The sequence below is a fragment of the Elephas maximus genome, chromosome 16 (assembly GCF_024166365.1).
Source record: "Elephas maximus indicus isolate mEleMax1 chromosome 16, mEleMax1 primary haplotype, whole genome shotgun sequence".
NCBI lineage: Eukaryota > Metazoa > Chordata > Mammalia > Proboscidea > Elephantidae > Elephas > Elephas maximus.
The window spans coordinates 82,665,566-82,692,630 of NC_064834.1; the positions used below are offsets into that span (position 1 = coordinate 82,665,566).

Sequence of the window (27,065 nt, forward strand, 5' to 3'; positions counted from 1 at the left end):
TGCACGCTGTCCACCATGCTCTGGATCGGGGTGACCGCCAGGAACATCTACAAGCAGGTGACCAGGAAGGCCCCGCCCTGCACCGGTGCAGACAGGCCACCCTACCCCAAGCAGCCACTGCTCAGGTACAGCGTCCACTCGCGCAGCTACCTCTGAGGGCCCGGCCCCAGCCCTTTCCTGGGCTAGGGCCTGAGAGCAAGGGTGCCATACAGGGACCAGGGGGCAAAGAGGGTCTATAGGTCATGTCACTGTGGCTGGAGCCAGCTGGTCCAAGTGCTGGACATGCCTCCTGCGGGGTGAGGCTGCCTACAGCCCCCCAAGTGGGAGGTGGTGGGGTGCTCTGGGCGTTGCTGGTTTGCACATGGTCTCCAGGACACCCAGGCCTGCTAGTTCCTCAATCATGCATTTCCAGGTGGGATGGGAGTGGCTGGCAGGATGTTTCTCAGTCCAGGAGGGTTCCTAGGACGTGGGACAGGAGTGGTGGAAGTGCCTGGTAGCCATGGGGACCCCAAAATCCCCCTGGGGCAAGGGCTTTGCTTTGTCAAGATGGAATCCCCAGCACCTAAGTCAGTAAACGCCATGTGTTGTCCACGTGCAGACCTTAAGCATGGGGCCAGCCCACGGGAGGTGCGGTATATAAGCCCCACGTAGCAGTCAGGGCTCTCCGAGACAACAGAAGGCAGAGAGACAGATGAATTTGAGGAACTGGCTGATGAGACTGTGGGGCTGGCAAGTCCAAAACTCATAGTGCAGGTGGCAGGCTGGGAACCCTGGCAGGATTTCTATGTTATGACCTCGAGCAGAATCCTTCTTCTACAGGAAACCTTAAGGCCTTCCACTGATTAAATCAGGCCCACCCACATCACCAAGGGTCTTCTCCTTTACTTAGCATCAGCTGACTGTAGAAAGACCATAATCACGTCCACAAAATGTCTTCACAGCAACATCTAGACTAGCCTTTGACCAAACAGCTGGGCCCCAGAGCCAAGTAGACACACAAAATCCGCCAACACACCCAGTGTCTTTCTGGCCCTTCCCCTGGAAGGGAGCCCCACGAGGGCCTGGCCTTGAGCTGCTGGCTGAGTTTTCTCGGGTGACACCATTTTGTAAGGTGCCCCACAGCCAGAAGGCTGCTCTGAATGTTGGGCGATTGTGGGTTTCTTGGAGGTTCATGACTGTTGGCCGAGGTAGCTCATGTGTGAAGGCCATGGCACCCAGTCCCTCTGGCAGAGCCTTGGCCAGCTCCGGGCATCTCAGTGTGTCCTAACACCACCGGGAGGTCTCATTTGAGGCAGATAAGACAGTGCACTGTGTTGTTCAAGTAAATACAGTAATCTCTGCCCAGAGCATTGTCTGATATTGTTTGATTTTCTGATTCGGCAAATGTGTTGCCACTTAGCAACCAGCCGGGCAGCACCTCTGCCCTCTGAAGGGCCAGGCAGCAGGGATCCATCACCCTGTCTCTCCTGTGGGTGCCCCAGGTCCCCTGGGCTTAAAACTCCTCTCAAGTGTCTGTCAGTGACTAGAGCCTGCCTAGTGTTTGGAAGAGTGGGGTGGATCCACACAGTGTCCTGCTCTTTTCCTATGTGCCTTTTTCCAAATGCACATTATACTGTCGGGTGGGTGGTGCTGCAGTCAGCAGGCTGTGGGCTCAGACCTGGGGCATCATATCCACAGTGCACGGATGGTGGGCTAGGGTCGGTGAGCCGTGGACTCAGACCTGGGGAGTCACACCTGTGGTTCACAGATGGCAGGCTGGGGTCAGCGGGCCGGGGACTTGGATCTGGGGAGTCACATCTGTGGTTCGCAGATGGCAGGCTGGGGTCAGTGGGCCATGGGCCAGACCTGGGGAGTCACACCTGTGGTTCGCAGATGACAGGCTGGGGTCAGCGGGCTGGGGACTTGGATCTGGGGAGTCACAGCTGTGGTTCGCAGATGGCTGGCTGGGGTCAGTGGGCCATGGACTTGGACCTGAAAAGCCACACCTGTGGTTCACAGATGGCAGGCTGGGCTCAGTGGGCCGTGGGTTCAGACCTGGGGAGTCACAGCTGTGGTTCACAGACGGCAGGCTGGGGTCAGTGGGCCGGGGGCTCGGACCTGGGGAGTCACACCTATGGTTCACAGATGGCAGGCTGGGGTCAGCGGGCTGTGGGCTCGGACCTGGGGAGTCACACCTGTGGTTCGAAGATGACAGGCTGGGGTCAGTGGGCCATGGACTTGGACATGAAGAGTCACACCTGTGGTTCGCAGATGGCAGGCTGGGGTCAGTGGGCCATGGACTTGGACATGAAGAGTCACAGCTGTGATTCACAGATGGCAGCTGGGCTTAGTGGGCCGTGGCCTCAGACCTGGGGAGTCACAGCTGTGGTTCGCAGATGGCAGGCTGGGGTCAGTGGGCTGGGGGCTCGGACCTGGGGAGTCACACCTGTGGTTCACAGATGGCAGGCTGGGGTCAGTGGGCTGTGGGCTGAGACCTGGGGAGTCACACCTGTGGTTCACAGATGGCAGGCTGATGTCAGCGGGCTGTGGGCTGAGACCTGGGGAGTCACACCTGTGGTTCGCAGATGGCAGGCTGGGGTCAGTGGGCTGGGGGCTGAGACCTGGGGAGTCACACCTGTGGTTCACAGATGGCAGGCTGATGTCAGCGGGCTGTGGGCTGAGACCTGGGTAGTCACACCTGTGGTTCACAGATGGCAGGCTGATGTCAGCGGGCTGTGGGCTGAGACCTGGGGAGTCACACCTGTGGTTCGCAGATGGCAAGCTGGGCTCAGTGGGCCGTGGGCTCAGACCTGGGGAGTCACAGCTGTGGTTCGCAGATGGCAGGCTGGGGTCAGTGGGCTGGGGGCTCAGACCTGGGGAGTCACAGCTGTGGTTCACAGATGGCAGGCTGGGGTCAGTGGGCTGGGGGCTTGGAACTGAGGAATCACATCCACAACATGCAGACAAGACGGGTTGGGGCCCGCGGGCCACGGACAATGACAGACTCCTTGGTTGTTTGTGTTTTGATGGTAAGGTGGAAGAAATTACAGCTTGTTTGTATGTTAAAGGGAATGATCCAGGTGTGAGCAGGTGTGAGCGGGTGTGTGGGCATAGCCATAGTTCTCCAGGGGCCATCAAATGATAGTGAAGATGGGGAGGGGTGAAGTTGCAGAGAGAAGGTTTGGAAGAGTTGGAGAGGAGAGAGAACGGGCTGGGAAAACAGCTGGGTGGTTGCTGGCACTAAGGCCACTCAAGGGGGGCAGGAGTTGACATGAGACAGTCCCCACGCGTATTTGCGTCTCTGCCCCAAGCTCAGCACTGCAGGACAGACATGGAGAAGTCAGAGGATGGATCTGCCAGGTGTGGCGTCTTATCAGAGACTGACAAAGAAGGAGGAGGGTACACCGAGCTGGGGGTGCTCGTGGAGGGCCCACGAGCATCCACGTGGAGTTTGGTGGGAAGGACCAGGACAGGGCATCAATGGGGCAGTGGACCTGATGGCCAGGGGCAGAAGGAGTGAGTGGAGCAGAAGAGGGAGCGAGTGGGAAAGGGTGGTCAGGGGTAGGATGTGCTAATGTTTAGGGGAGAGGCTGGGAGGGAAGCAGGGATGCAGGAGGAGACCGCATATACAAGAGTCCCTGAGAGTTAGGAGGAGCTGTCGCGTCAGACAGGTGCGGGGCGTGGTGTGTCTCAGCCCTGAGGCCTGGGCTCTCGGCAGGCAGACTTCCCCCATGGTCATCCACCATCCGAAAGCTCAGCCACCAAGACCTGGAGAGTCCAGCTGTGCCTCAGTCTTCTCACCCCTGAATCAGTGCCAACTTTGTCACCTGGACTGGTGCTGGAAATTCCACCAGGAGGTCTGGGGGGACAGCATTTCCATTTCCCCCAGTGACCCGGCTCTGAGCACCCCCTAGTGATAACAGATCAGAAAGAAGATGCAAAAAAATGTCTGGGACACATAAGGAACCCAGGCGGAAGCCTGCAGAATTTTCCAGGACTTCAGTGGAATTCAAAACAGGGTCACACTCACAGGCTCTGGCGGGTCTTGGTGTGCCTGTGACAGCAGGCGAGGCCCCTCCCCATAGCCTCCATGACTCACTGTCCCTGACCAAACAGGGCAGCAATTCTTGGATCCGCCTCTACCTGAGCTCACCTGGAGAGGGCGTGGAGACTGACCAGAAGGTGGGCTGCCCCACCCACCGTCAGAAGGGTTCCTCCCGTCTCCAGAGGGCACACAGCATCAATTCCAAGTGGCTGGCATTCCCACACCCCTGGCAGGTCAGGTCCTGGCCTTGGAGCTACATCTCCCCCGCTTTGGGCATCACAGGGGACTCAGGAATGGTCTGTTCCAAGGTGCCGCAGCTTCCAGTCTGCTGCGCGCTAAGTAGCAGTGTACCTGTCACGTGTGGGCAGGGGTGGAGCCATGCTGAGGAGCCAGGGCAGGGGAAGCACGCCATGGAAACTCATCCATCCCGTTTGGCCTCTTAAAAAGTCCAGTCCATGAGAAGACATGCCAGGCATAACCCTCCAGACCCCTCACTCAGTAGCAGCCTAAAGACACCTCTCTGTCCACTTGGCCTGCAGGAAACACTGATGGTTTTCACAGTGGGCCCACCTTCGGTCTCAAGGGGCCCCTCTCCCCCATGTTTTTCCATGGGACACAACTTGGAAGGTGTTCTTGAGAAGGCCTGTCTCTTCTCCTGGGTGCTGACCCCCAGCTGAGCCCCCAGTGAGTGGGCCCCTGCTCCTGTCGGCGGTCTCTGCCCGTCTGTGCTGTGTGGAGCACATATGAGACACGTCCATGTCTACACGTCAGGGTGGTCGGTGCTGGGGCAGCGTGTCTGTGCCCACGCAGGTGGGAAAGGCCTTCACCAGAAGGTCAATGGTTGGTCGCTGACAGCCGCCACTGCTCCCATCCCAGCCAGGCCTGTCTCTGCAGCACCCGAGCCCCATGTCCCTGATGTCTGGACATCTGCACATCCTGTCCAAAGGCACCTCAGGCTCCATGTGTCCAGGGAGGGCCCCTTCCTCCTCTCCTAGACAGACCTGTCTCCTGTGCCCTTCCGTCCTGGGGAGGCACCACCATCCACCCAGAGCCCTGTCCGGAAGCCTGTCATCATCTCACTCCACCTCCACCCAGCCCACCATGCCAATCTCTCCTCCTAAACACATCAGAGCCACCCGGCGCCTCCTGCCAGCACACCACTTGGGCTCTTGCCATTCCTTCCCCTCCCCATCAACAGGTGTGTCCCTCACCCACCCTTGCTCACCAGCCAGCACCACCCACCCCTGCTGAGCCTGGGCAGTGCCCACCCAACCACCAGTCCCAGGGAGCTGCTCCCGGCCCTCTCTGCCACCTCTTTAAACCCATGTGCACACCTGTGCCCACATGCCTGTCCCCACACGCCTGTGCCCACATGCCCCTCTGCCCCCAATGTGCCCCAGGGCAACTCCCCCCCGACGGTCTCCGCCCACTCTTCCTCTACTAGAAGCACCCATATCAGAGCAGCTCTGCCCATCTGCCCCGAAACAGGCGTCCTTTCTGCATTCCTGACCCCGTGCACACCATCATCATCAACAGAGACTCAGATCCAAGGTCCCAAGAACCCGGCGGTCCTGGGGGAAAGACGCCCAACACCTCCTGCCATCAGGCAGGCTGTCACATTGGGCTGGACCTCTGAGCAGAATGCCGACACCCTCCTGCCAATGCAAAGCCAGGTGCCCCATGGGCGGCAGATCTCAGCCGGGGTGTTGGCCCAAAGCTTGTGTCCTTGTTTGAGGATGAGGCAGCCTGTGTCCCCATGCAGTGTGGAGAGCTTTCAAACAAGGGATAAAAGGACACAGGTGCCTATGAGACGCTCCTGTTTGAACTCAGGTGATGCCATCGGGGATCCATGTCGACGTGTCCCATCTCGCATGTCCCTGGTCACATCGGGGGCCCTGCGGGGATTGCCGCTCGGGTTCACCTGCCCTCCATGTCGGTTCTCTGCTTCGCCCCTCTTCTCATCCTTTGGGAAAACCAAGGCCATTTCAGAGAATTTTCAGAGGAAACATACCCATAAAAAGTACTGCAGGACTCAGAGCCAGTAGGCATTTCACAGGCTGACTCTCCTGACCAAAAAAAAGCCCTAAAGTAAAGCATCCTTGCTGAGCATTGGGCTGATGCAGCCAGTTAACTGTGGTGGACCCCTCTGTCTAGGAAGGGACCTGGTCCGCAGCAGAGGCTGGTCCTCCTAAGGCCCCCAGTGCTGTCCGGAGCTCTGTCCTCTCACTAGGGCTCATTCCAGGAGCGGAGAAACCCTGAGCCTTGCCCCAGAGATTGAGGAAGCAGCCATGGAGCCCCAGAATTCTTCAGCTTAATTAGCTTTGTGGCCTTTATCTGCCTTGCTCCTAAGTCTGTGGAGGGAGATATGTGGCAACGTGAGGATTTTTTTTCACAGCTTACTAGATGGAGGTTCACTCTGACCACCCACATGATGGGGGTCCCATCTCCCCTGTGTCCTGAGAGCCAGGACCGGCCCCACATGGAGGAGGGTCTTGTGTGCAGAGGTTTGGGGCATGCACTGTTTGTAGGCGCCAAGTCCTGTGAGCCAGGCCTCAGTGCGCAGCCCCCAGAGTGGCAAGAAACACTGAAAGAAAGAGAACAAGGGTGGAAATCATGACTCTGAGCTGACCTCTTCCCAAAAACAAGGGTAAATGGTTCGGCACCCATTTCTGAAAGACCATAAGTTGCATAGGACTTTACAGCAAAACTTCAGAATCTAGATTTGTCATTTTCCTGGATTCTCTTTTAACTTCTGTTAGAACCACATGTCTTCGTATGCTTTCAGTTTGACTGCCCAATCTTATCACTGTAGCAGGTAACTCTAAAAAAAAAAAAAAAAAAATTGCCATCTAGTAGATTCTGACTCATAGTGACCCTATAGGACAGAATAGAACTGCTCCCATAGGGTTTCCAAGGAGTGGCCGGTGGATTCGAACTCCTGACATTTTGGTTGGCAACCATAGTTCTTAACCACTGTGCCACCAGGGTTCTATCACAGCAGGTATTGAAGAATAATTTAATAACCAAAGGTCCCTGAGCACACTGCTCCTAACCATACCGCTCCATGGGCTTCATTTCAGCACTTGTTAAATTAACTGCCCAAGGATGTGGCTGAAATGGCAGAGGTTTCAGGTGGGCTGGGCTGCCCGGGGGGTGCCTCCCCTCCTAATCCCCCTGGTCAGCCTGATTTAAGGAGGGTCTCTGAGTATGACTTGCCCACATCTCCTGCTCCTCTGTCGGCCAAAGAAAAGCCACCCCAGCAGCAGACAGAGTTCTCGTTTCAATTTAATAGAAGCTCAGGGACTAATTCCCAATTTAGCTACATGTAATTATGTCCTAATTTTGCAATCTGTTTTGCCCTTTCTAATATAGTACACCCAAATCATTTCCTATTATTTAAGGTCTGCTGGTGGTTTTTCTGTTTGAAAAATAGTTGAACTAGCAGCAAGACATTTAAACAAGGGACATCATGAGCCCAGCAGGAAGAGAGTGCTTTCATTCATTTATTCACTCTCTCATCCAGTACCCAGTGAGAGTCAGGCACTTGACACAGACATGTTCCTGCCAGTGGAAGGCATAGTTCCTAAAGGGAGGGTCCCTCAATGAGGAGCCCCTCCTCAGCCACAGAGAAATTCCAAAGCCTACGCAGGCTGGGTGCACACCAGGACCACAGGCCCCTGGGGGCTCATGGCCAAGGTAGGCCTGGCTCAGAGGCCATTCAGAGCGGGGAGCCCTCGGGCCCTCGACCTGGGCATGGCCAGTAGGGTGAGTCCATTCCTTCTCCACGTGGAATGCATGCCTGGGGACCAGTCCTTGGGACAAGCCACCTCCCCGTGTGAGCTGGGATCACAGCGGCCAGAAGAGTCAGGGCCACTTGGGCCTCTCAGCCGTGCCTATGTACAGGGTGCTTCACACTCACCCAGAGCCCTGGACAAGGACCTCAGAAGATCCAATGGCCCAGCCTCCAGGTGCACGCAGTGAGAATGCAGCAGCCAAGACCCCCTGCCGGCAGCAGTGTCTGCTCACCTGGAACCAGGAACCCCACAGCAGCCCCCCACTTAACCCTCTTTCACCAAAGAGGCAGAGAGAAGCAGCCAGGTGAGCTCTGGCCACACTCCTCCCAAGGGAGAAGCAGCCAGGTGAGCTCTGGCCACAGCCCTCCCAAGGGAGAAGCAGCCAGGTGAGCTCTGGCCACAGCCCTCCCAAGGGAGAAGCAGCCAGGTGAGCTCTGGCCACAGCCCTCCCAAGGGAGAAGCAGCCAGGTGAGCTCTGGCCACACTCCTCCCAAGGGAGAAGCAGCCAGGTGAGCTCTGGCCACACTCCTCCCAAGGGAGAAGCAGCCAGGTGAGCTCTGGCCACACTCCTCCCAAGGGAGAAGCAGCCAGGTGAGCTCTGGCCACAGCCCTCCCAAGGGAGAAGCAGCCAGGTGAACTCTGGCCACAGCCCTCTCAAGAAGCCCAACAAGGGCGCCCCCTAAGTAAGCCTGGGAAACCCTAATGTCTCCCAGCAAGGGATGGGCAAGGTGTCACTGAGCAGGGCTGAACCCACCACAGATCAACCACCCCTTGGGGAGGGGATCAGATGAAAAGCCCCTCTCCCCGCACTGTCCTCGGGAAAGTGTGCCACGTCCCTCTGCTCCCAGCCTCTGAGACCACCCCCATCCAGCCCCAGGATGGGATCTTGGCATCCCCTTGGCCCCTGCCTGCCCCTCTTACAACCCATACATCCCAGACATTGCTGCTCCTCCAGCACCTCTGGTTGGTTGAGCACTGGGTCCAAGGGGTGAAGGCTGCTTCAGGGCTGGGGGTTACGAAAGTGTGGGCATGTGCAAAGGGGAAGGGACCCAGGCAGCACCACCAGGCTGACCTTGTCTTCTGCCAGAGTGTCTGGGGCCAGTACCTCCCAGTAAGGGTGGGTGGCCCAGCAGCACCCCAGCCCCTGACAGCATGAGGCCTTACTCACAGCCTCACTAGCAGAACTTTCCAGAATTGGGGTTTGCTTCGAGGCCAGTGCTTGTGATCTGTGACTCAGCCTTACATAAAGTACAATGTCCTAAGCACAAGTTGCCCAAGAGGTGGTGGAGCATAGCTGGCAGCCATGATTGCAGGAAGTTCAATGCCCCTGTATTCTCCCAGCCCCTTCTCCCCACCACCCCCCCCCCACCCCCATGCCTAATGGCAAGAACAGCTCAGGGCTCAAAGGCTAAATAGCACACTGTTCAATTCTCCACTGTCCTGGCTTCTTTCTCCTCCACTAAAATTCTGGGTCTCCCCTAAAATTCCACATTTTCCTCCTTTTGGTGAGGCTCTTTGCCACCATGTGACTCAAGTGTTTGGGGAACCCTATCTCCCAGCCCCTAGAACCTCATCTGTGGGGGTGGGTCTTCGGGAGTGCTCCTGGCAAGTTTATAGAACTGGATTCGCAGCACCTCACAAGCCCACAAAGCCCATCCTTTCCTCCAGCTCCAGTGGCCAAGCCCACAGCGATGTGCTCACTGTCGGGCCACGTCCTGGAACTTTAGAGGCGGAGTGATGTGGCCTGCTGGGCAGCACTAGCGCGCAGCTGGGAGGCGGTCAGCTGAATGTCTCAGAGTTGGATGTTTAAATGCAGCTCCAGAGGGTTACTAATTACTGGTTGTAAAAACACAGAGGTACAATTCTTAAACAAACGCCCATTTAAAATATGACGGCTGGTTCGGGAAAGGCCCGTCGAGTTGAAAGTTAGAAGCCCCAGTGGGCTCGAGCTGGTTGTCCACCAACTAACCATTAACAGAGCGTTCACCTGAGTGACCGAGACTGCAGCGCTTGACAAGACACTGAACACCTGCCGTCCGACTGAGCGGGAGCACTTGCTTCTGCGTGTACTTGGACCCGCTGCTTCCACCAGCCTCGCGCACAGCAGAGCCCACACGTGGCCTGGGCTTGAGAACGTGTTCCTGCCTTGCTTCAGGTTTCCTATTCGAGGTCAGCCTGGACTGGTCTCGAGCTGCGTCTATGGGGAATCACTCACTCGATACCATTTCTGATGGGTTTCTGGCACTGCACACAGTTTCTTAAGATCCGTTCATGTATATGCACTGACTGTAGTTCCAGGTAGCCCCTTGCTGTGCAATGTGGGTGGGCTGTAGGACAGCGTGGTTTGCTCATTGCTCCCCATAGGTGGGGGCAGTGCTGCCAAGGGCCGTATGTCCATCTCCCTGTGTGATGTGTGCTTGGGGGCTATGTGAGTGTGCCAGAGCTGCTGTAACCAACTACCACACCCTCAGTGGCTTAAAACAACACAAATCCATTATCTTAGGGTTCTGGAGGTCAGAAGTCAAAAACGAGTCTTAAGGGTATAATCAAGGTGTGGCAGGGCAGGCTCCGTCGGAGGCTCCTGGGGAGGACCTACTCCCTTTTCCAGCTCCTGGAGCTGCCTTGGAAACCCTGGTGGCGTAGAGGTTGAGAGCTAAGGCTGCTAACCAAAAGGTGGGCAGTTTAAATCCACCAGGTGCTCCTTGGAAACCATACGGGGCAGTTCTATTCTGTCCTATAAGGTCGCTACGAGTTGGAATGGACTTGATGGTAATGGGTTTGGCTTTTGTTTGGAGATGCCTTCTGCACTCCTGGCTGTGAGCCCACCTCCATCCTCAGAGCCAGCAGCGTGGCATCTTCCAGGCCCGCTCTGGCTGGCCCTCTTGCCTCCCTCTTCCACTTAAAAGGACCCTTGTGACTACATCGGGCCCAGCCGAATATGAACAGGGGCATTTGATGGGTATAAAAGGCTGAGGGAGAAACTGACGTATAAGAATTCTAGGAGGCTGAGGGCAGGTGCAGGGAAGGGGAATTGGAGCCTGGCTGCAAACCAAAGGGTCAGCAGTTCAAATCCACCAGGCACTCCTTGGAAACTCTATGGGGTGGCTCTACTCTGTCCTGTAGGGTCGCTATGAGTCGGAATCCACTCGACGGCACTGGGTTTTACTGGGTTCCCCCGCCCAAGGCTGGGGCTCAGAACTCAGGTGAGAGGGTGTGGCCACAGCCACCGGCAGAGAAGTCTCTGGGTCCTGGGATCAGCAGAGTGAATGCAGGGAAAGTGAAGTGCTCCCTCGAAGACCTCCTGCGCCCCCTGCTGTCCATACTAGGTACTGTGTGGCCACAGGCCCTCTGTCCCTGCTCAGCAGCCTGGGGCTTGGTGGGGGTAAGGAGGCCATCCGTGGGGTTGACCCGCAGTCCACAGTCACTGGCAGAGGCTTGGAAGCTGCTCACAAATCTCCAAGGACACTGGACATCTTAGCCTGGGACTTCCAAACCCCTCCTACCTGGCTGCAGGGCACTGAAAACCAGGTGGATCCCTGGGGGCTCTATCACCCCGAAGGGATGTGGACTGAGGCCCGGGGGTTCCGGGGATGGGAGATGCTGCAGGGGGAACCCTCTCTTCTCTGCCCACGTCACCCACAGGAGTGCCACCCAGTGTGACGTCAGGAGAAGTCAGAGCAGCCCAGTGGCCTGGGTGGGCTCACCTTCAGGTCAGGTCTCCAGGGCCCCCTACTCCTCCGCTGGTGCCCAGCTGCCCTCCTGAAGTGTCTGAGGAGTTCTGGGTGGAATCTGTATTCTCTAGGCTGAGAATATTCTTCTCTAGAGGAGATGCTCAGGGAAGAGTCCAGATGGGTTTTCCCCGCTTTCCCTAACACTTTATTGTGAAAATTTTCAGACATACAGAAAGAATTTTACAGTGAACACCCCTGCACCCCACCACCTACACCCTACTATTAACATCTTACTGTCCTCCCCCCCATCTATTCCCCAATCCACCTTATTTTTATACATTTCAACGTAAACTGCAAACATCACAACGTCCCCCAAACACTTTGGCATCCAACAGATTTCAATATTTGTTTACAGGTGTTCCTTCTTCTTATGTCACAAAGATACTCTCCTGTGTTTTCCTCTAAACACTTTATGGTTTTAACTTTTACTCGCAGGGCTATAATCCATCCTGAATCAATTTTTTTTCACAGTGTGAATGAAGGTTAAAAAGGCGTGGTGCCTCTGTAGAGTCAATGGCTGTGTAACTGTGGGTCTATATCTGGATCCTAGCCTGTTCCCTTTATCAGGTTGTCCTTTCTTCAACACCACACTGTTGTGATTATGGAAGCTTTATTAAAAAAAAACAAAAACTAGTTGTAACCCCAAGTGTGTTAGAGTAGAACCGTGCTCCACAGGGTTTTCATGGCTGTGATCTTTGGGTTCAAACAGTGAACCTTTCAACTAGTAGCCAAGAGCTTATCTGTGTGTCTCCCAAGGACTCCCCCATGGAAGCCCAGTAATAGGTCTCAAAGTCACACGATGTGAATCCTCTAACTTGGCTTCTGTTTTCCAAAATGGCTTTGGATATTCTGAGTCCTTTACATTTTCATATAGATTTGAGGGTTGGTTGGTCAACTTTTACAAAAATAGAATCTGCTGGGATGACAACTAGGGTTGTGTTTTTGATGTCATTGTAAATATCATTCTTGTTTCATTTTCCAATGATTTCCTGCTAATCTATAAAAATATAATTGATATTTATGCATTAACCTTGCACCTTCCTAAATTCATTAATCAGTTCTAGTACAACAAAACTGATGAAAGCTGGAAACTGTGTAAGGTGGAAACCTGTCGGAGAAGGAAAAACTCAAATATTTTCCACTAATAGAGAGCAATAGAAAAGTGGTAAGGCTGCACCCTATCAAAGGTGGAAAACTTTTGAAACTCAGAAAAGCAAGGCAGTCTCATTGAGTTCCAGCTCTCCCGGGTTTAAATGTAGTTGTTCTGTAGATGCCACAGAGCTGTCCACGTAATCAGTCATCTGCAAACGAGACCTTTTTGCTTCTTTCTTTTCTATCTGAAGCCTTTGTTTCTTTTGTTCGCCTTATTATAACAGCTAGGGTCTTCAGGACAATGTTTAATAGAATCAGTGCGAGGGACAACCTTGCCTTGTTCCCAATCCTAAAGAGGAAAAATTTCATATCCCATCAGAAAGCATGACATTAGCTGCAGGTTCTCGTTGTTAGTTCCCGTCGAGTTGGTTGTGACTCGTGGCAATTCCATGAGTTTACTGAGTAGAGTTGCTCCGTAAGGTTTTCTTGGCTGTAACCTTAAAGAAAGCAGATTGCCAGACTTTTCTTCCAGGGTACCAGTGGGTGTGTTTGAACTGCCAACCTTTAGATTAGCAGTTGAGCGCAGAACATTTTTTCCACCCAGGGACCTTAGGTTTCTCCTAGCTGTATTTTAATAAATTGGTAGAATTTCCTTTTACTCCTACTTTTCTAAGATTTTTTTTATGATAAATGTACTTTGAATTTTGTCAAACACTTTTCCTGTGTCTATTTAAATGATCATAAGGTTTTCTCCTCCACTTTGTTTATATGTTGAACAGCGTTGATTGATTTTCTTGAGGGACAAACTAACCTTGTATTACTGCGATAAACCTTAGTCATGATGTATTATCCTGTTTATAAACTTTCTAGGTTTTTTTTTGCTAATGTATTTTTAGAAATTTTTCTGTGTTCAAGAGAAATGTCATAAGGGAATTTTCTATTTCTTGTCAATGTCTGTCAGGTTTGGATCCTGGGACTAGGCTGACCTCATAAGATGAGTTAGCACGTGTCCCTTCTATTTTCTGAAAAAGAAAGATGTAAGATGGATGTGACTTCTTCCTCAAATGCGTGATAAAATGTACCAACTACACTGCCTGGGCCTGAAGTTATCTTTGTTATACGTTTTCTTATATTAAGTTCAACTTCTTCACTAGATACAGAATATTCAGATTTTCTAGTTCTTCTTGTTTCAATTTTTGTAATTTGTCTTTTTCCAAAGAATTTATCCATTTCGACTAAGTTGCTGAGTCTGTTGGCATAAAATTATTTACATCAGACTTTCATGATTCTTTTAACATCCGTAGAATGTGTAGTAATATCCCCTCTTTTTTTGGTATTGGCCATTTTCATCCTATCTCTTTTTTCCTCATCATTTTAGCTAGAGGCTGATAATTTTGTGGATCTTTTCAAAGCATCAACTTCTGGACTTCATAATTGTCACTATTGTTTATTTTCTTTTTTTATTTATTTTGATTCTTATCTTTGTTATCACCTTCCCTCTGGGTTTATTTTTGCTCTTTATATTCCCAGGTTGCAAGGGTGGAATCTTAGGTTGCTGAATTTCAGACCTTTCCTTTTTTCTGATGTAAGCATTTAAAACTATAAATTTCCTTCTAAGGGCTGCCTTAGCTGTATCCCAGAAATTTTGATGTATTGTATTTTCTTTATCATTCTGTGATGGTTAAGGTTGTGTGTCAGTTTGGCTGAGCCATGATTCTCAGTGGCTTGGCAATTGTGATATAGTTTGGCGTTTTTTTTGGCAGTTATGTGATGATGCAATTTGGCAGTCATATAGTGATGTAATCAACTCCATGATGACATCTGCTACAAGCAGCTAATCAGTTGAAAAGAAGTTTATTTGGGGGTGTGAACTGCCTCCAGTATATAAATAGATGTTCCAGCAAGGTTACACACCAACCACTAAGGCTACAGATGAAGAAACTGAAGACCTTTGCCAACTTCTGCAGTCTGAAATTGATTGAACATGCAATCAGGATGCATTGGTAATTACTGGCGATTGGAATTTGAAAGTTGGAAACAAAGAAGAAGGACCAGTAGTTGGAAATATGGCCTTGGTGATAGAAACGATGCTGGAGATCTCATGATAGAATTTTACAAGACCAACGACTTCTTCATTGCAAATAACTTTTTTCACCAACATAAATGGCAACTGTACACGTGGACCTCAACAGATGGAATACACAGGAATCAAATCAACTACATCTGTGGAAAGAGACGATGGAAAATCTTAATATCATCAGTCAGATCAAGGCCATCGGAAGACTGCAGAACAGACCGTCAATTGCTCATACTCAAGTTCAAGTGAAAACTGAAGAAAATTGAAAGAAGTTGACAAGAGCCAAAGTACACCCCTGAGTATATCCCACCTGAATTGAGAGACCATCTCAAGAATATATTTGACACGTTGAACATTGATAACTGAGGACCAGATGACTTGTGGAATGACATCAAGGACATCCATGAAGAAAGCAAGAGGTCATTGAAAAGACAGAAAGAAAGAAAAGACCAAAATGGATGTCAGAAGAGACTCTGAAACTTGCCCTTGAAAGTTGAGTAGCTAAAGCAAAAGGAAGAAATGATGAAGTAAAAAAGAACTGAACAGAAGATTTCAAAGGATGGCTCAAGAAGACAAAGTAAAGTATTATAATGACATGTGCAAAGAGCTGGAGATAGAAAACCAAAAGGGTAGAACACACTTGGCATTTCTCAAGCTGAAGGAAGTGAAGAAAAATTCAAGCCTAGAGTTGCAATAGTGAAGGATTCCATGGGGAAATAGTAAACGATGCAGGAAGCATCAAAAGAAGATGGAAGGAATACATAGAGTCATTATACCAAAAAGAATTGGTCGACGTCCAACCATTTCAAGAGGTAGCATATGATCAGAACCAATGGTACTGAAGGACAAAATCCAAGGTGCACTGAAGGCATTGGTGAAAAACAAGGCTCCAGGAATTGATGAAATATCGATTGAGATGTTTCAACAAACAAATGCAGCTCTGGAAGCACTCACTCATCTAATCTAAGAAATTTGGAAGACAAGCTACCTGGCTTACTGACTGGAAGAGATCCATATTTGCACCTATTCCCAAGAAAGGTGATTCAACAGAATGTGGAAATTATAGAACAATATCATTAATATCACAGAAGTAAAATTTTCCTGAAGATCATTCAAAAGCGGCTGCAGCATTATATCAACAGGGAGAGGACAGAAACTCAGGCTGGATTCAGAAGAGGAGGTGGAACCAGGGATATCATTGTTGATGTCAGATGGATCCTGGCTGAAAGCAGAGAATACCAGAAAGACGTTTACCTGTGTTTTATTGAGTAGGCAAAGGCATTTGACTGTGTGGATCATAACAAACTATGGATAACATTGCAAAGAATGGAATTTCAGAACACTTAATTGTTCTCATGAGAAACTTGTAGATAGGTCAAGAGGCAGTTTTTCAAACAGAGCAATGGGATAATGCTTGGTTTAAAGTCAGTAAAAGTGTGTATCAAGGTTTTATCCTTTCACCATACCTATTCAATCTTTTTTTTTTTATTCAATCTGTACGCTGAGCAAATAATCCAAGAAGCTGAATTGTGGGAAGAAGAACGGGGCATCAGGATTGGAGGAAGACTCGTTAACAACCTGCATTATGCGGATGACACAACCTTGCTTGCTAAAAATGAAGAGGATTTGAAGCGCTTACTGATGAAGATCAAAGACTACAGCCTTTAGTATGTATTATACCTCAAAGTAAAGAAAACAAAAATCCTCACAACTGGACCAATAAGCAACATCATGATAAACAGAGAAAAGGTTTACGTTGTCAAGGATTTCGTTTTACTTGGATCCACAATTAACACCCATGGAAGCAGCAGTCAAGAAATCCAAAGACACCTTGCCTTGGGCAAATCTGCTGTGAAAGACCTCTTTAAAATGTTGAAAGGCAAAGATATCACCTTGAAGACTAAGGTGCCCCTGACCCAATCCATAGTATTTTCAATCACATCATAGGCATGCAAAAGCTAGACAATGAATAAGGAAGACTGAAGAATTGATGCCTTTGAATTGTGGTGTTGGAGAAGAATATTGAATAAACCATGGACTGCCAAAAGAATGAACAAATCTGTCTTGGAAGAAGTACAACCAGAATGATCCTTAGAAACAAGGATGGCGAGACTACATCTTACATACCTTGGACATGTTATCAAGAGGGATCAGTCCCTGGGGAAGGACTTCTTGCTTGGTAAAGTAGAGGGTCAGTGAAAAAGAGGAAGACCTTCAATGAGATGGATTGACACAGTGGGTGCAACAATGGGCTCAAGCATAACAATGATTGTCAGCATGGCACAGGACTGGGCAGTGTTTCATTCTGTAGTACATAGAGTCACTATGAGTCGGAATTGACTCAACAACACCTAACAACAACACAATAACCAGCAAAGTTCTTACTCTGGATCCTGCATCTGGCTCAGCATCATCTGAGCCCCAGTTCTTGGTACTTGAGTCAACAGCTTACCTGCTGATCTTGGGATTCGACAGCCTCCAAAGCCTGTGAACCAGCAGCCTACCACCTGACCTGCCGATCACTCTTGCAGCTATGTAAGTCAGGAGAAGCCTCCAGCCTGACACTTGATCTACGGACTTGGGACTTACCAGCCTCTACAATTGTGTGATCCATTTTCTTGAGATAAATCTCTCTCTGTATATATATATATATATATATTTTTTTTTTTTTTTTTTTACTGGTTTTGCTTCTTTAGAGAACTCAGCCTAAGACTGAGTACTGAGAGTGGTTCTAGAGAAACAAAATTGTAAAGATAAGTTTTCTAAATTGGTCCTCAAATCTGGTTAGTTTTAAAGATGTTGATGACTCTCCTTCCAGTAGTAAAGAGGACACTGCTAATCTATGGCATGAGGTGACAATAGAAATACAAAAAATTTCACCACTGATAGATCAAGTATTGGTGAGAGGTGAGACTCTGCATGATCACATGTTTGATACTTCTACAAATTTTTCAGAATGAGAAGTATAAAGAAGAGGGTTGATTGGTCCTATTTTCATTTTTAAAAACTGGTGAAAGAAAGAGATGAGCTCAGGACTTCAGAGTCACAGCTCAAGCACAGCATAAATGGCCTCAAATTTGCCACTTGAGAACTGAAAGAAAACATTATTTCTTGTAGTAACAGAGCTGATATTGCCAAAAACCAAACTCAGGGTCTTATCATAAGAGTGGCTGAATTACAATGCCGATGAATTCCCAAACTCAAATCGTGTCTGAAGTTTAAAGTGATGGCATTGATTGAAAAGAAATGAGATCCTGAAACTTGGAATGGGGACACATGGGCAGATAATCAGGAAGCTGAGCTCCTAAATTCCATTGAATCATTCCTGCCAACAGAACCAGCCCTCTCACTCCCACCTGAAGAGATTACTCCATCTTAGCTAAGCCACCCTCCTTAGTAAAACCATAAGGCCCTCTATCCCCATCTGATAAGGTTAACCCAGCTGTGCCTGAAGAGTCTTTGTCTGAAATATTGCCTGGGATGGCATCTGAATCATCACCTGGGGAGGCATCTGAGTCATTGCCTGGTGTATCCCTTGAGAAAGATGCCTTACAAAACATTGCCGAATGTTCTCAGAGCACATTCCTACCACCCATTTTTGCTTCTAGACCAATAACTAGACTTAAGTGTCCCCCTCCCAAAAAAAACCCATTGCCATCAAGTTGATTCCAACTCATAGCAACAGCGAGCCCCAAAAGGTGAAGTACAAAGTGTGACCCAGAAGAAGGTATACTACACTCCAAAAGAACTGCTTGACTTTTCTAAGATGTACAAACAGAAACCTGGGGAATATTTGTGGGAATGGTTATCAAGGGGGATGTGGGATAATAGTGCAAGAAACATAAGCTGGATCAGTTGAAGTTTATTAATATGGGTCTACTAAGCACAAAAAAAGAAAAAGCACAGATACTTCATTCAATGTTTTAGCTCAAGAGGTTATGAAAGAATCTAAGTTTATTTGGTTGGTTTGCTGAAGCATGGATTGCACAGTGGCCTATATGAAATCAAATTGAAGTGCCAGACCAGCCTTGGTATATTATAGAAGAAGGTATCTAAAAACTTGAGTAATTGGCATGTTAGAGTGGATTTATCAGGTTAGACCCATAGACCCACACATGGAGTGCCTAGTGGACACACCTTTACCACTATGGTGAGGAACAAACTTGGGAAGGGAGCCAGAGCATCCTGGAAGACTGCTGTGGTTGCTATTTCATGTTAGTCAGATTTGACAGTGGGGACTGCCCTAACTGAATTAAGACACCTAACTACAAAGGTGCTGACTGGGCCTTGTGGTAGTAGGGTCCGAGTGGTGGCACTCAATTGACAAAGACAGGGAGGGCGTGATTACAATAATGGACAGAGTAGTCAAAGCAGTAATAAGAATAGTCTGACTTATATGGACTTATGGCATTGGCTACTTAGTCATGGTGCCCCCTAGGGGTGAAAGAGATGGGAAATCTACTAAATATTTACTTGATCTGCACAAGCAGAAGAATTCTAGTTCAAATGAACAAGAGTCTAGCCAGAACTGAGAGTCACAGCCCCTCAATCAATTCCCAGGCTTAAGCCAGTTTATAGACCCACAGAACCTTGAATGAAGGGCAGGCTGGGTCCCTTGAGGAAGGACCCCACTACACTGTCAAAAATTTATACTGTTAATCTTTCTCCCAGCCTTCCCCTAACGGGATCTACAGTCTTTTACAAGAGTGAACGTTCAGTGAGGAAAAGGAAATAATCAGACTTTGGGGGGATTACCAGACAGTGGCTCTGAACTGACACTAATTCCAGGAGACACAAATGTTACTGTGGCCCACGAGGCAGGATGGAGACTTTTGGAGGTCAGGTTATTAAGAGATTCTTAGCTCAGGTTCATCTCACTGTGGGGTCCAGTGGGTCCCCGAATCCATCCTGTAATGATTTCCCCAGTTCCAGAATGCATAGTTGAAATGGATATACTCAACAACTGGCAGAACCCTCACAATGGATCCCTGACAAATGGAATAAGGGCTATTAACAGTAGGAAAAGCCAAGTGGAAGACATTAGAATTGTCCCTACCTAGGAAAATAATATGCCAAATGCAACGCCTCATTCCTGGTGGGATTGCAGAGATTTCTTCCATCACCAAGGACTTGAAGGATGCAGGGGTGGTGATTCCCACCACATTCCTATTCAGCTTGCCTATTTGGCCTGTGCAAAAGAGAGATGGATCTTGGAGAATGACAGTGGATTACTGTAAACTTAACCAGGTGGTGACTCCATTTGCAGCTGCTGTTCCAGATGTGGTTTCTTGAGCAAATTAATCCATCTCCTGGTACCAGGTGTGCAGCTATTGATCTGGCCAATGCCTTTTTCTTGATTCCACTTTCAATGGACTGCCAGAAGCAGTTTGCTTTCAGCTGGCAAGGCCAAAAATACAGCTTCAGTGTCCTAACTCAGGGGCATGTCAACTCTCCAGCCCTATGTCATAATTTAGTCTGCAAGAAACTCGTTCGTCTTTCCCTTCCACAAGACGTCACACCAGTCCATTACATTCATTACATTATGCTGATCAGACCTAGTAAGTGAGAAACATCAGTGACACCGGACTTACTTGTAAACATTTGCGTGTTAGAGGGTGGGAATTCAATCTCACAAAAATTCAGGAGCCTTCTACCTCGGTGACATTTCTAGAGGTCCAGTGGTGTGGGGCCTGTTAAGATATTTCTTCTAAAGTGAAGGGTAAGTTATTGTACTTGGCCCCTCCCACAACTGTAATGGAAGCACAACGCCTGCTGGGCTTCTTTGGATCTTGGAAGCAACATATCCCTCATTTGGGTGTGCTACTGCTGCCTATTTATTAAATGACTCAAAGAGCCACTGGTTTTGAGTGGGGCACAGAATAGGAGAAGGCTCTGCAACAGGTTCAGGCTGCCAGGCAAGCCCTCTGCCACTTGGGCCATATGATCCAGCTGATTCAATGGTGCTTGTAGTGTCACTGGAAGATAGGGATGCTGTTGGGAGTCTTTACCGAAACCAAACCCGCTGGCCATCAAGTTGATTCCAACTCATAGCAACCTTATAGGACAGAGTGGCACTGCCCCATAGAGTTTCCAAGGAGCAGCTGGTGGATTTGAATTGCTGACCTTTCGGGTAGCACCCCAACTCTTAACCACTGCACCATCAGAGCTCCTTTGGAGTCTTTTGCAGGCCCCTACAGAGCAGACACTTAGGATTTGGGAGCAAAGCCCTGCAATCCCCTGCTGATAACTACTCTGCTTTTGAGAAACAACTTTTGGCTTGTTACTGGGCCTTAGTAGAGACTGAATGCTTAACCATGGGCCACCAAGTCATCATGTGGCCTGAGCTACCCATCATAAACTGAATGTTATCTGACTTACAGAGTCATAAAGTCAGACATGCACAGCAGCACTCCATCATTAAATCGGGCCCAAGCATGACCTGAGGGCACAAATAAATTGCATGAGGAAGTGGCGCAAATGCCCATGGTCTTCAGTCCTGTCATATTACCTTCCATCTCCCAGTCTTCACCTACAGCCTCATGAGGTGTTACTTAGGATCAGTTGACTTAAGAAGGAAAACTCATGCCTGGCTTATAGATGGTTCTGCATAATATGCAGGCACCAGTTGAAAGTGGACATTGGTAGCACTACAGCCCTTTTCTGGGACCTCCCTGAAGGACAGTGGCGAAGGGAAATATTCCCAAGGGCAGAACTTTGAGCAGTCAACCTGGTTTTTCCCTTTGCTTGGAAGAAGAAATGGCCAGACGTGTGATTATATACTGATTCATGGACTGTGTCAGAATTGTCAGGGACTTGGAAAGAACATGATTGGAAAATTTGTGATTAGGAAGTATGGGTAAGACTTATGTGGATTAAAAAAAAAAAGTTATGTGGATTAAAAAAAATGAGCCAAAGAAGTGAAGATATTTGTGTCTCATGTGAATGTGACCCCATGTTAGGAGAATTTCAACATTGGAGTGGACAGGATGACATGTTCTGTGGAAACCAGTCATCTTCTTTCCTCAATCACTCCCATCATTGCCCAAGTGGCCACAGTGGCAGGGATGGAGGTTATATATGGGCTCAGCAACATGAATTTCCATTTACCCAGGCTGACTTGGCTATAGCCACTGCTAAGTGCCCAATTGGCCAGCAGCAGAGACCAACACTGACACCATTCCTAGGGATGATCAGCCAGCAAACTGGTGTCAGCTTGATTATACTGGACTGCTTCCATCATGGAAAGGGCAGCATTTTGTTCTTACTGGAATAGACACTTACTCTGGATATGGATTTGCCTTCCTTCCATGCAATCCTACTGCCAAAACTACCATCTATGGACTTATGGAATGCCTTATCCTCTGTCATGGTATCCCACACAGCATTGTCTCAGATTAAAGGACTCACTTCACAGCAAATGAAGTACAGCAATGGGCCCATCCTCATGGAATTCACTGGTCTTACCATGTTCCCTGTCATCCTGAATAGCTGGCTTGATAGAATGATGGAATGGCCTTCTAAAGACACAATTATGATTGCAGTTAGGTGCCAATACCTTGTAGAGTTGGGGCAGTGTTCTCCAGGAGGCTGTACATAATCTAAACCAGCTTCCAATATATGCTGCTGTTTCCCCTACAGCCAGGACTCATGGGTCCAGGAATCAAGGGGTGGAAATGGGAGTGACACCATGCATTATTATCCCTAGTGACTCACTGGCAAAATTTTTGTTTCCTATCTCTGTGACCCTGTGCTCTGTGGGTCTATAGGTCTTACTTCCAAAGGGTGGAATGCTCCCATCTGGAGACATATCACTGACTCTGTTGAACTGGAAGTTAAGAGTGCCACCCGGCCCCTTTGGGCTCCTTATGCCTCTGGATCAACAGGCAAAGAAGGGAGTTACCTGATCCTAATTACCAACAGGAAATCGGATTGAAACTACATAATGGAGGTAAAGAAGAATATGCCTGGAATGCAGGAGATCCCTTAGAGTGTCTCTTAGTACTACCGTGCCCTGTGATTAAAGTCAATGGAAATCCGGAGCAACCCAATTCCGACACGACTACTAATGGACCAGACCCTTCAGGAAGGAAAGTCTGGGTCACCCCACCAGGGAAAGAACCATGATCAGCTGAGGTGATTGCTGAGGGTAAAGGGAATACAGAATGCGTGGTAGAAGAAGGTAGTTCTAAATACATGACCAGTTGCAGAAATGAGGACTGTAGTTGTTATGAGTATTTCTGCCTTGTATGTTTACATTAAAAATTTTTATTTTCTTCCCTTATAAGATGTAAACAGGTTTGGTGTGTTTTTGGTTGTATGCATGTTCATTGTATTATGTTAGGTGCAAGTATGACTTTGTAATTGTCTTTATTTTTGTGTATGGTTTGAGGAGATGTGTATAGATGCCAGGTTGACAAGGGGTGGACTGTGATGGTTAAGGTTGTGTGTCAACTTGTCTGGGCCATGATTCTCAGTGGTTTGACAGTTATAATTTGGCACTTATGTTGTAATCAACTCCATGATGAGGTCTGCTATGAACAGCCAATCAGTTGAAAGGAAGTTTCCTTGGGGGTGTGGCCTGCCTCCAGTATATAAATGGATGTTCCAGCAAGGCTCCCACTCTGGATTTTGCATCCAGCTTGTCATAACCTGACCTATGGCAGTTGAAACTGGAGCTAGCAGCTTACCTGCTGATCTGGGATTCCTCATCCTCTGCAGCCTGTGAGCCTGCCATCTGATCTGCCCACCTTGGGTTCGTCAGCCCCTGCAGCTACATGAATCAGGAGAGGCCCCCAGCCTGACACTTGACCCCTAGTCTTAGGACTTGCCAGCCTCTACAACCACCTGAGCCGTTTCCTTGAGATGAATCAATCTCTCTCGGGTTTTGCTTCACTGGTTTTGCTTCTCTAGAAAACCCAGCCTAAGACTATTCTTTTAAAAATATTTTCCAAATTCCTTTGTGATTTCTTCTTTGATCCATGAATGATTTAGAAGTACTTTGTTTAATTTCCAAATATGTGTGGTTTTCCTAGTTATCTTATTGTTATTCATTTCTATTTTAATTTCATTGTGGTCATAGAATATTCCTTGTATGACTTCAAGCCTTTTAAATTTGTTGAGAATTTTTTTACAGACCATCACCTGGCCTACCACAGTGAACAACAGTGTGTACTTGGGAAGAGTGTGTGTTGTACAGTAGTTAGCTGTGGTGCTTGATGAGCAACAATTAGGTCAAAGTGGTTTGTAGTATTGTCCAGATCCTTCATGCTTTTATACTGGTCTTGCATCTAGTTGTTCTACCAATTGCTGAGAGACAGGTGTTTTAATCACCAACTATAATCTTAAAACTGTCTACTTCTCCCTTTAATTTGTCAATTTCTGTTCCACATGTTTTAAATTCTTTTATTTGACACATAGTTATGGTTATAATGTTTTCCTAATGAATTAATACTGAGATCATTATGAAAGTCTATTTCATCTTAAAGTCTATTTTAGCCTTCTTAGGTTTATGGTTTGCACCACATATCTTTTTCATCTATTTCGTTTCAACCTATCTGTGTCATTACATTTAAAGTGTTTCTACTGTGATCAGCAATAAATAAATAAATGGATAGATAAATAAAACCCCCTTAACCCACTGCCATGGAGTCAATTCCGACTCATAGCGACCCTACAGAACACAGTAGATCTGCCCCATAGAGTTTCCAAGGAGCACCTGGTGGATTCAAACTGCTGACCTTTTGGTCAGCAGTCATAGCTCTTAACCACTATGCCACCAGGGTTTCCGGATAGATAAGTAGATAAGATATAGATTTTTAACATGCTTTTTATCTATTCTGACAATCTCCACTTTTTAATCAGCGTGCTTATTCTGCTAAGTTTTAATGTAATTTTGAAATGGTTGGATTTAGGCCTCTATTTTACTATTTGTTTTCTGGGACAGTAAGTTGGGCTATGATACAAATGCAACAAAAGCCTCAATGATCCCAGGAGGAGCTGGGGGCCCTTCAGAGTGCCCTGTCCTGAGGCTCTGGGGCCTTTAATCTCCTAAACTGGCCAGTCCCTGGCCACTGCTGCCCACAGGAGGGCATGGGACCTTGGACGCTGGCTGAGGCCAGTTCCCAAAGAGGAGCTTAGCTGAGAACCATCAGCAGCCAGGTCCCTGCAGCAGAGGAATGAGCGGCCCTATCCTGAAGGTGGGTCTGGGCAGCACCACAGCATCCACTGTGGTCCCTGTCCTGCCCATCGTGGGAAGCACACAGCTCCCCACCCCATGCTGTGGCCCTACCCAGGGTCATCAGTGCACATGGCACAGCAGCAGAGGAGGAGGGAGGAGAAGCCAATACTGGGGGACAAGGTGCTGGCAGGACTTCAGACCACCTGTTTACCCAGTTGCGTTCAGAGGGGGTAAGTGTGGCTCTGTTCTTCTGGCAGGTTTTATCTCATCAGTGGAGGGGTGCCTTTCATCATCTGTGGGGTCACAGCCGCCACAAACATCAGGAACTATGGGACCGAAGATGGGGATGCTGCATAGTGAGTATCTGGGCTGCAGAAGGTGGCGATGGGACAGCCCACTGAGGCTCCCCCACAGGAACAGAGGTGCAGCCCAGCCCCTGACACCAGATTTCCGCCTACAGGATGTGCCTCCTTGACCAGCAGTGGCCGCCTCCCACCCCTCTGCCCCACCCACCTGAGCATTGGAGCTGCCTCCTGATCTTCCAGCAAAGGGTCCTCCCCACCTGGCCCTGTAGTGGGGCCTTCCTCACGCTCACACCCAGTGGCCACCCCTCCAGGCTAAGGTCATGGGCACAGCCTTAGCTGACCCTCCAAACCCTCAGGCCATTGAACCTACTTTCTAGGGAGGTGAAGACCCCGCCTGACCCCTCTCTCCTCATCCTGAGCTAGAAGGACTCACCACCACCTTCAACCCCACAAGGCAGAGGCTGTAGCCAGCCTAGCTAGCTTCAGGCTATGGCCCTTGCAGAGGAGGGAGAGAAAGGACAGCCTAATGCTCAGGGGGTTGGCAGAGGGAGGTGACTCTCTAGGAAAGAGGCAGCCCCAGGAGGTGGCAGACAGACCCGCGGGTTCCCTCTGCAGCTGCAGGTCTTTCCTTTTGGGGCTAGGCCACAGGACCTAACCACTCTCCTTCCCACAGCTGCTGGATGGCCTGGGAGCCCAGCCTGGGTGCCTTCTACGGGCCAGCTGCCTTCATCGCCCTGGTCACCTGCGCATACTTCCTCTGCACCTACGTCCAGCTGCGCCGCCACCCCGAGTGCAGGTACGAACTGCGGGAGCGGACCGAGGAGCAGCAGCGGCTGGCAGCTCCGCAAGTGGGCCACGGCCACAGAGCAGGGCCCGGCACAGGGCCCAGCTGCGACGGCCCCGCAGCATCGCTGCTGCAGAATGAGCACTCCTTCAAAGCGCAGCTGCGCGCTGCCGCCTTCACGCTGTTCCTCTTCACCGCCACCTGGGCCTTCGGGGCGCTGGCCGTGTCGCAGGGCCACTTCCTGGACATGGTCTTCAGCTGCCTGTACGGGGCCTTCTGCGTGACGTTGGGGCTCTTCGTGCTCATCCACCACTGCGCCAAGCGCGAGGATGTGTGGCACTGCTGGTGGTCCTGCCGCCCCGCCCGCAGGCGCGCCGGGGCCATGCAGCCCGGCGCCAACGGGGACTGCCTGCAGAACTCACCACACCCGGGTCACGTGGACTGTGGCCACCCGTCCTCTGGCCGCTGCAAGATGACCAACCTGCAGGCCGCCCAGGGCCACGCCCACTGTCTGTCGCAGGTCACGCCCTGTTGCGCCAAGATGCACTGCGAGCAGCTGATGCAGGAGGAGGCCCTGGGAGGCAGCGCCGAGGATGCCTTTGCCTGTAGCGGTGAAGACGCCTTCAGGCGCGGCCCACACCCGCACCGGTGCCTCCAGGGCAGGACTAAGCCGCCCTTCTTCGGCCGGCCACCAGCAGCCGAGCACGAGTATGCCTACCACATCCCGTCCAGCCTGGACGGCAGCCCCCACAGCTCGCGCACGGACAGTCCCCCCAGCTCGCTGGAGGGCCCAGCCGGCGCGCACACTTTGGCCTGCTGCCCCCAAGGGGACCCCTTCCCTGTGGCCAGCCAGCCCGAGGGCAACGGCAACTGCGCTGCGCTCCACGGCTGCGCCCCGCGGCCCGGCCCAGCCCTTGGCTCGGCCCATTTTGAGATGCTCCGCAGGACACAGTCCCTGCCCTTCGGTGGCCCCGGGCAGAACGGAGCGCTCAAGGGTGCAGTGCTCGAGGGCCTGCCCTACGGCGCTGACAGCACGGGCAACATTCGCACGGGGCCCTGGAGGAATGAGACCACCGTGTAG

At 49.9% G+C, this 27,065-nt stretch overlaps 1 protein-coding gene across 1 annotated transcript; it reads left to right on the forward strand.

The window, feature by feature from the left end:
* ADGRA1 (adhesion G protein-coupled receptor A1) lies at window positions 1-27,065 on the forward strand. Its single transcript, XM_049855987.1, has 3 exons — window positions 1-125; window positions 25,153-25,251; window positions 25,874-27,065. Exons 1-3 carry the CDS (start codon window positions 16-18, stop codon window positions 27,063-27,065), a joined length of 1,401 nt encoding a protein of 466 aa, XP_049711944.1. The 5' UTR covers window positions 1-15.

What these genes read in the sequence shown, in the direction of transcription:
- ADGRA1 (XM_049855987.1), top strand. Translation starts at nt 16, where the DNA reads ATGCTCTGGATCGGGGTGACCGCCAGGAACATCTACAAGCAGGTGACC. An exon ending in CCCAAGCAGCCACTGCTCAG is followed by an intron (nt 126 to 25,152) that starts GTACAGCGTCCA and finishes TTCTTCTGGCAG; the next exon opens with GTTTTATCTCATCAGTGGAG. An exon ending in GAAGATGGGGATGCTGCATA is followed by an intron (nt 25,252 to 25,873) that starts GTGAGTATCTGG and finishes TCCTTCCCACAG; the next exon opens with CTGCTGGATGGCCTGGGAGC.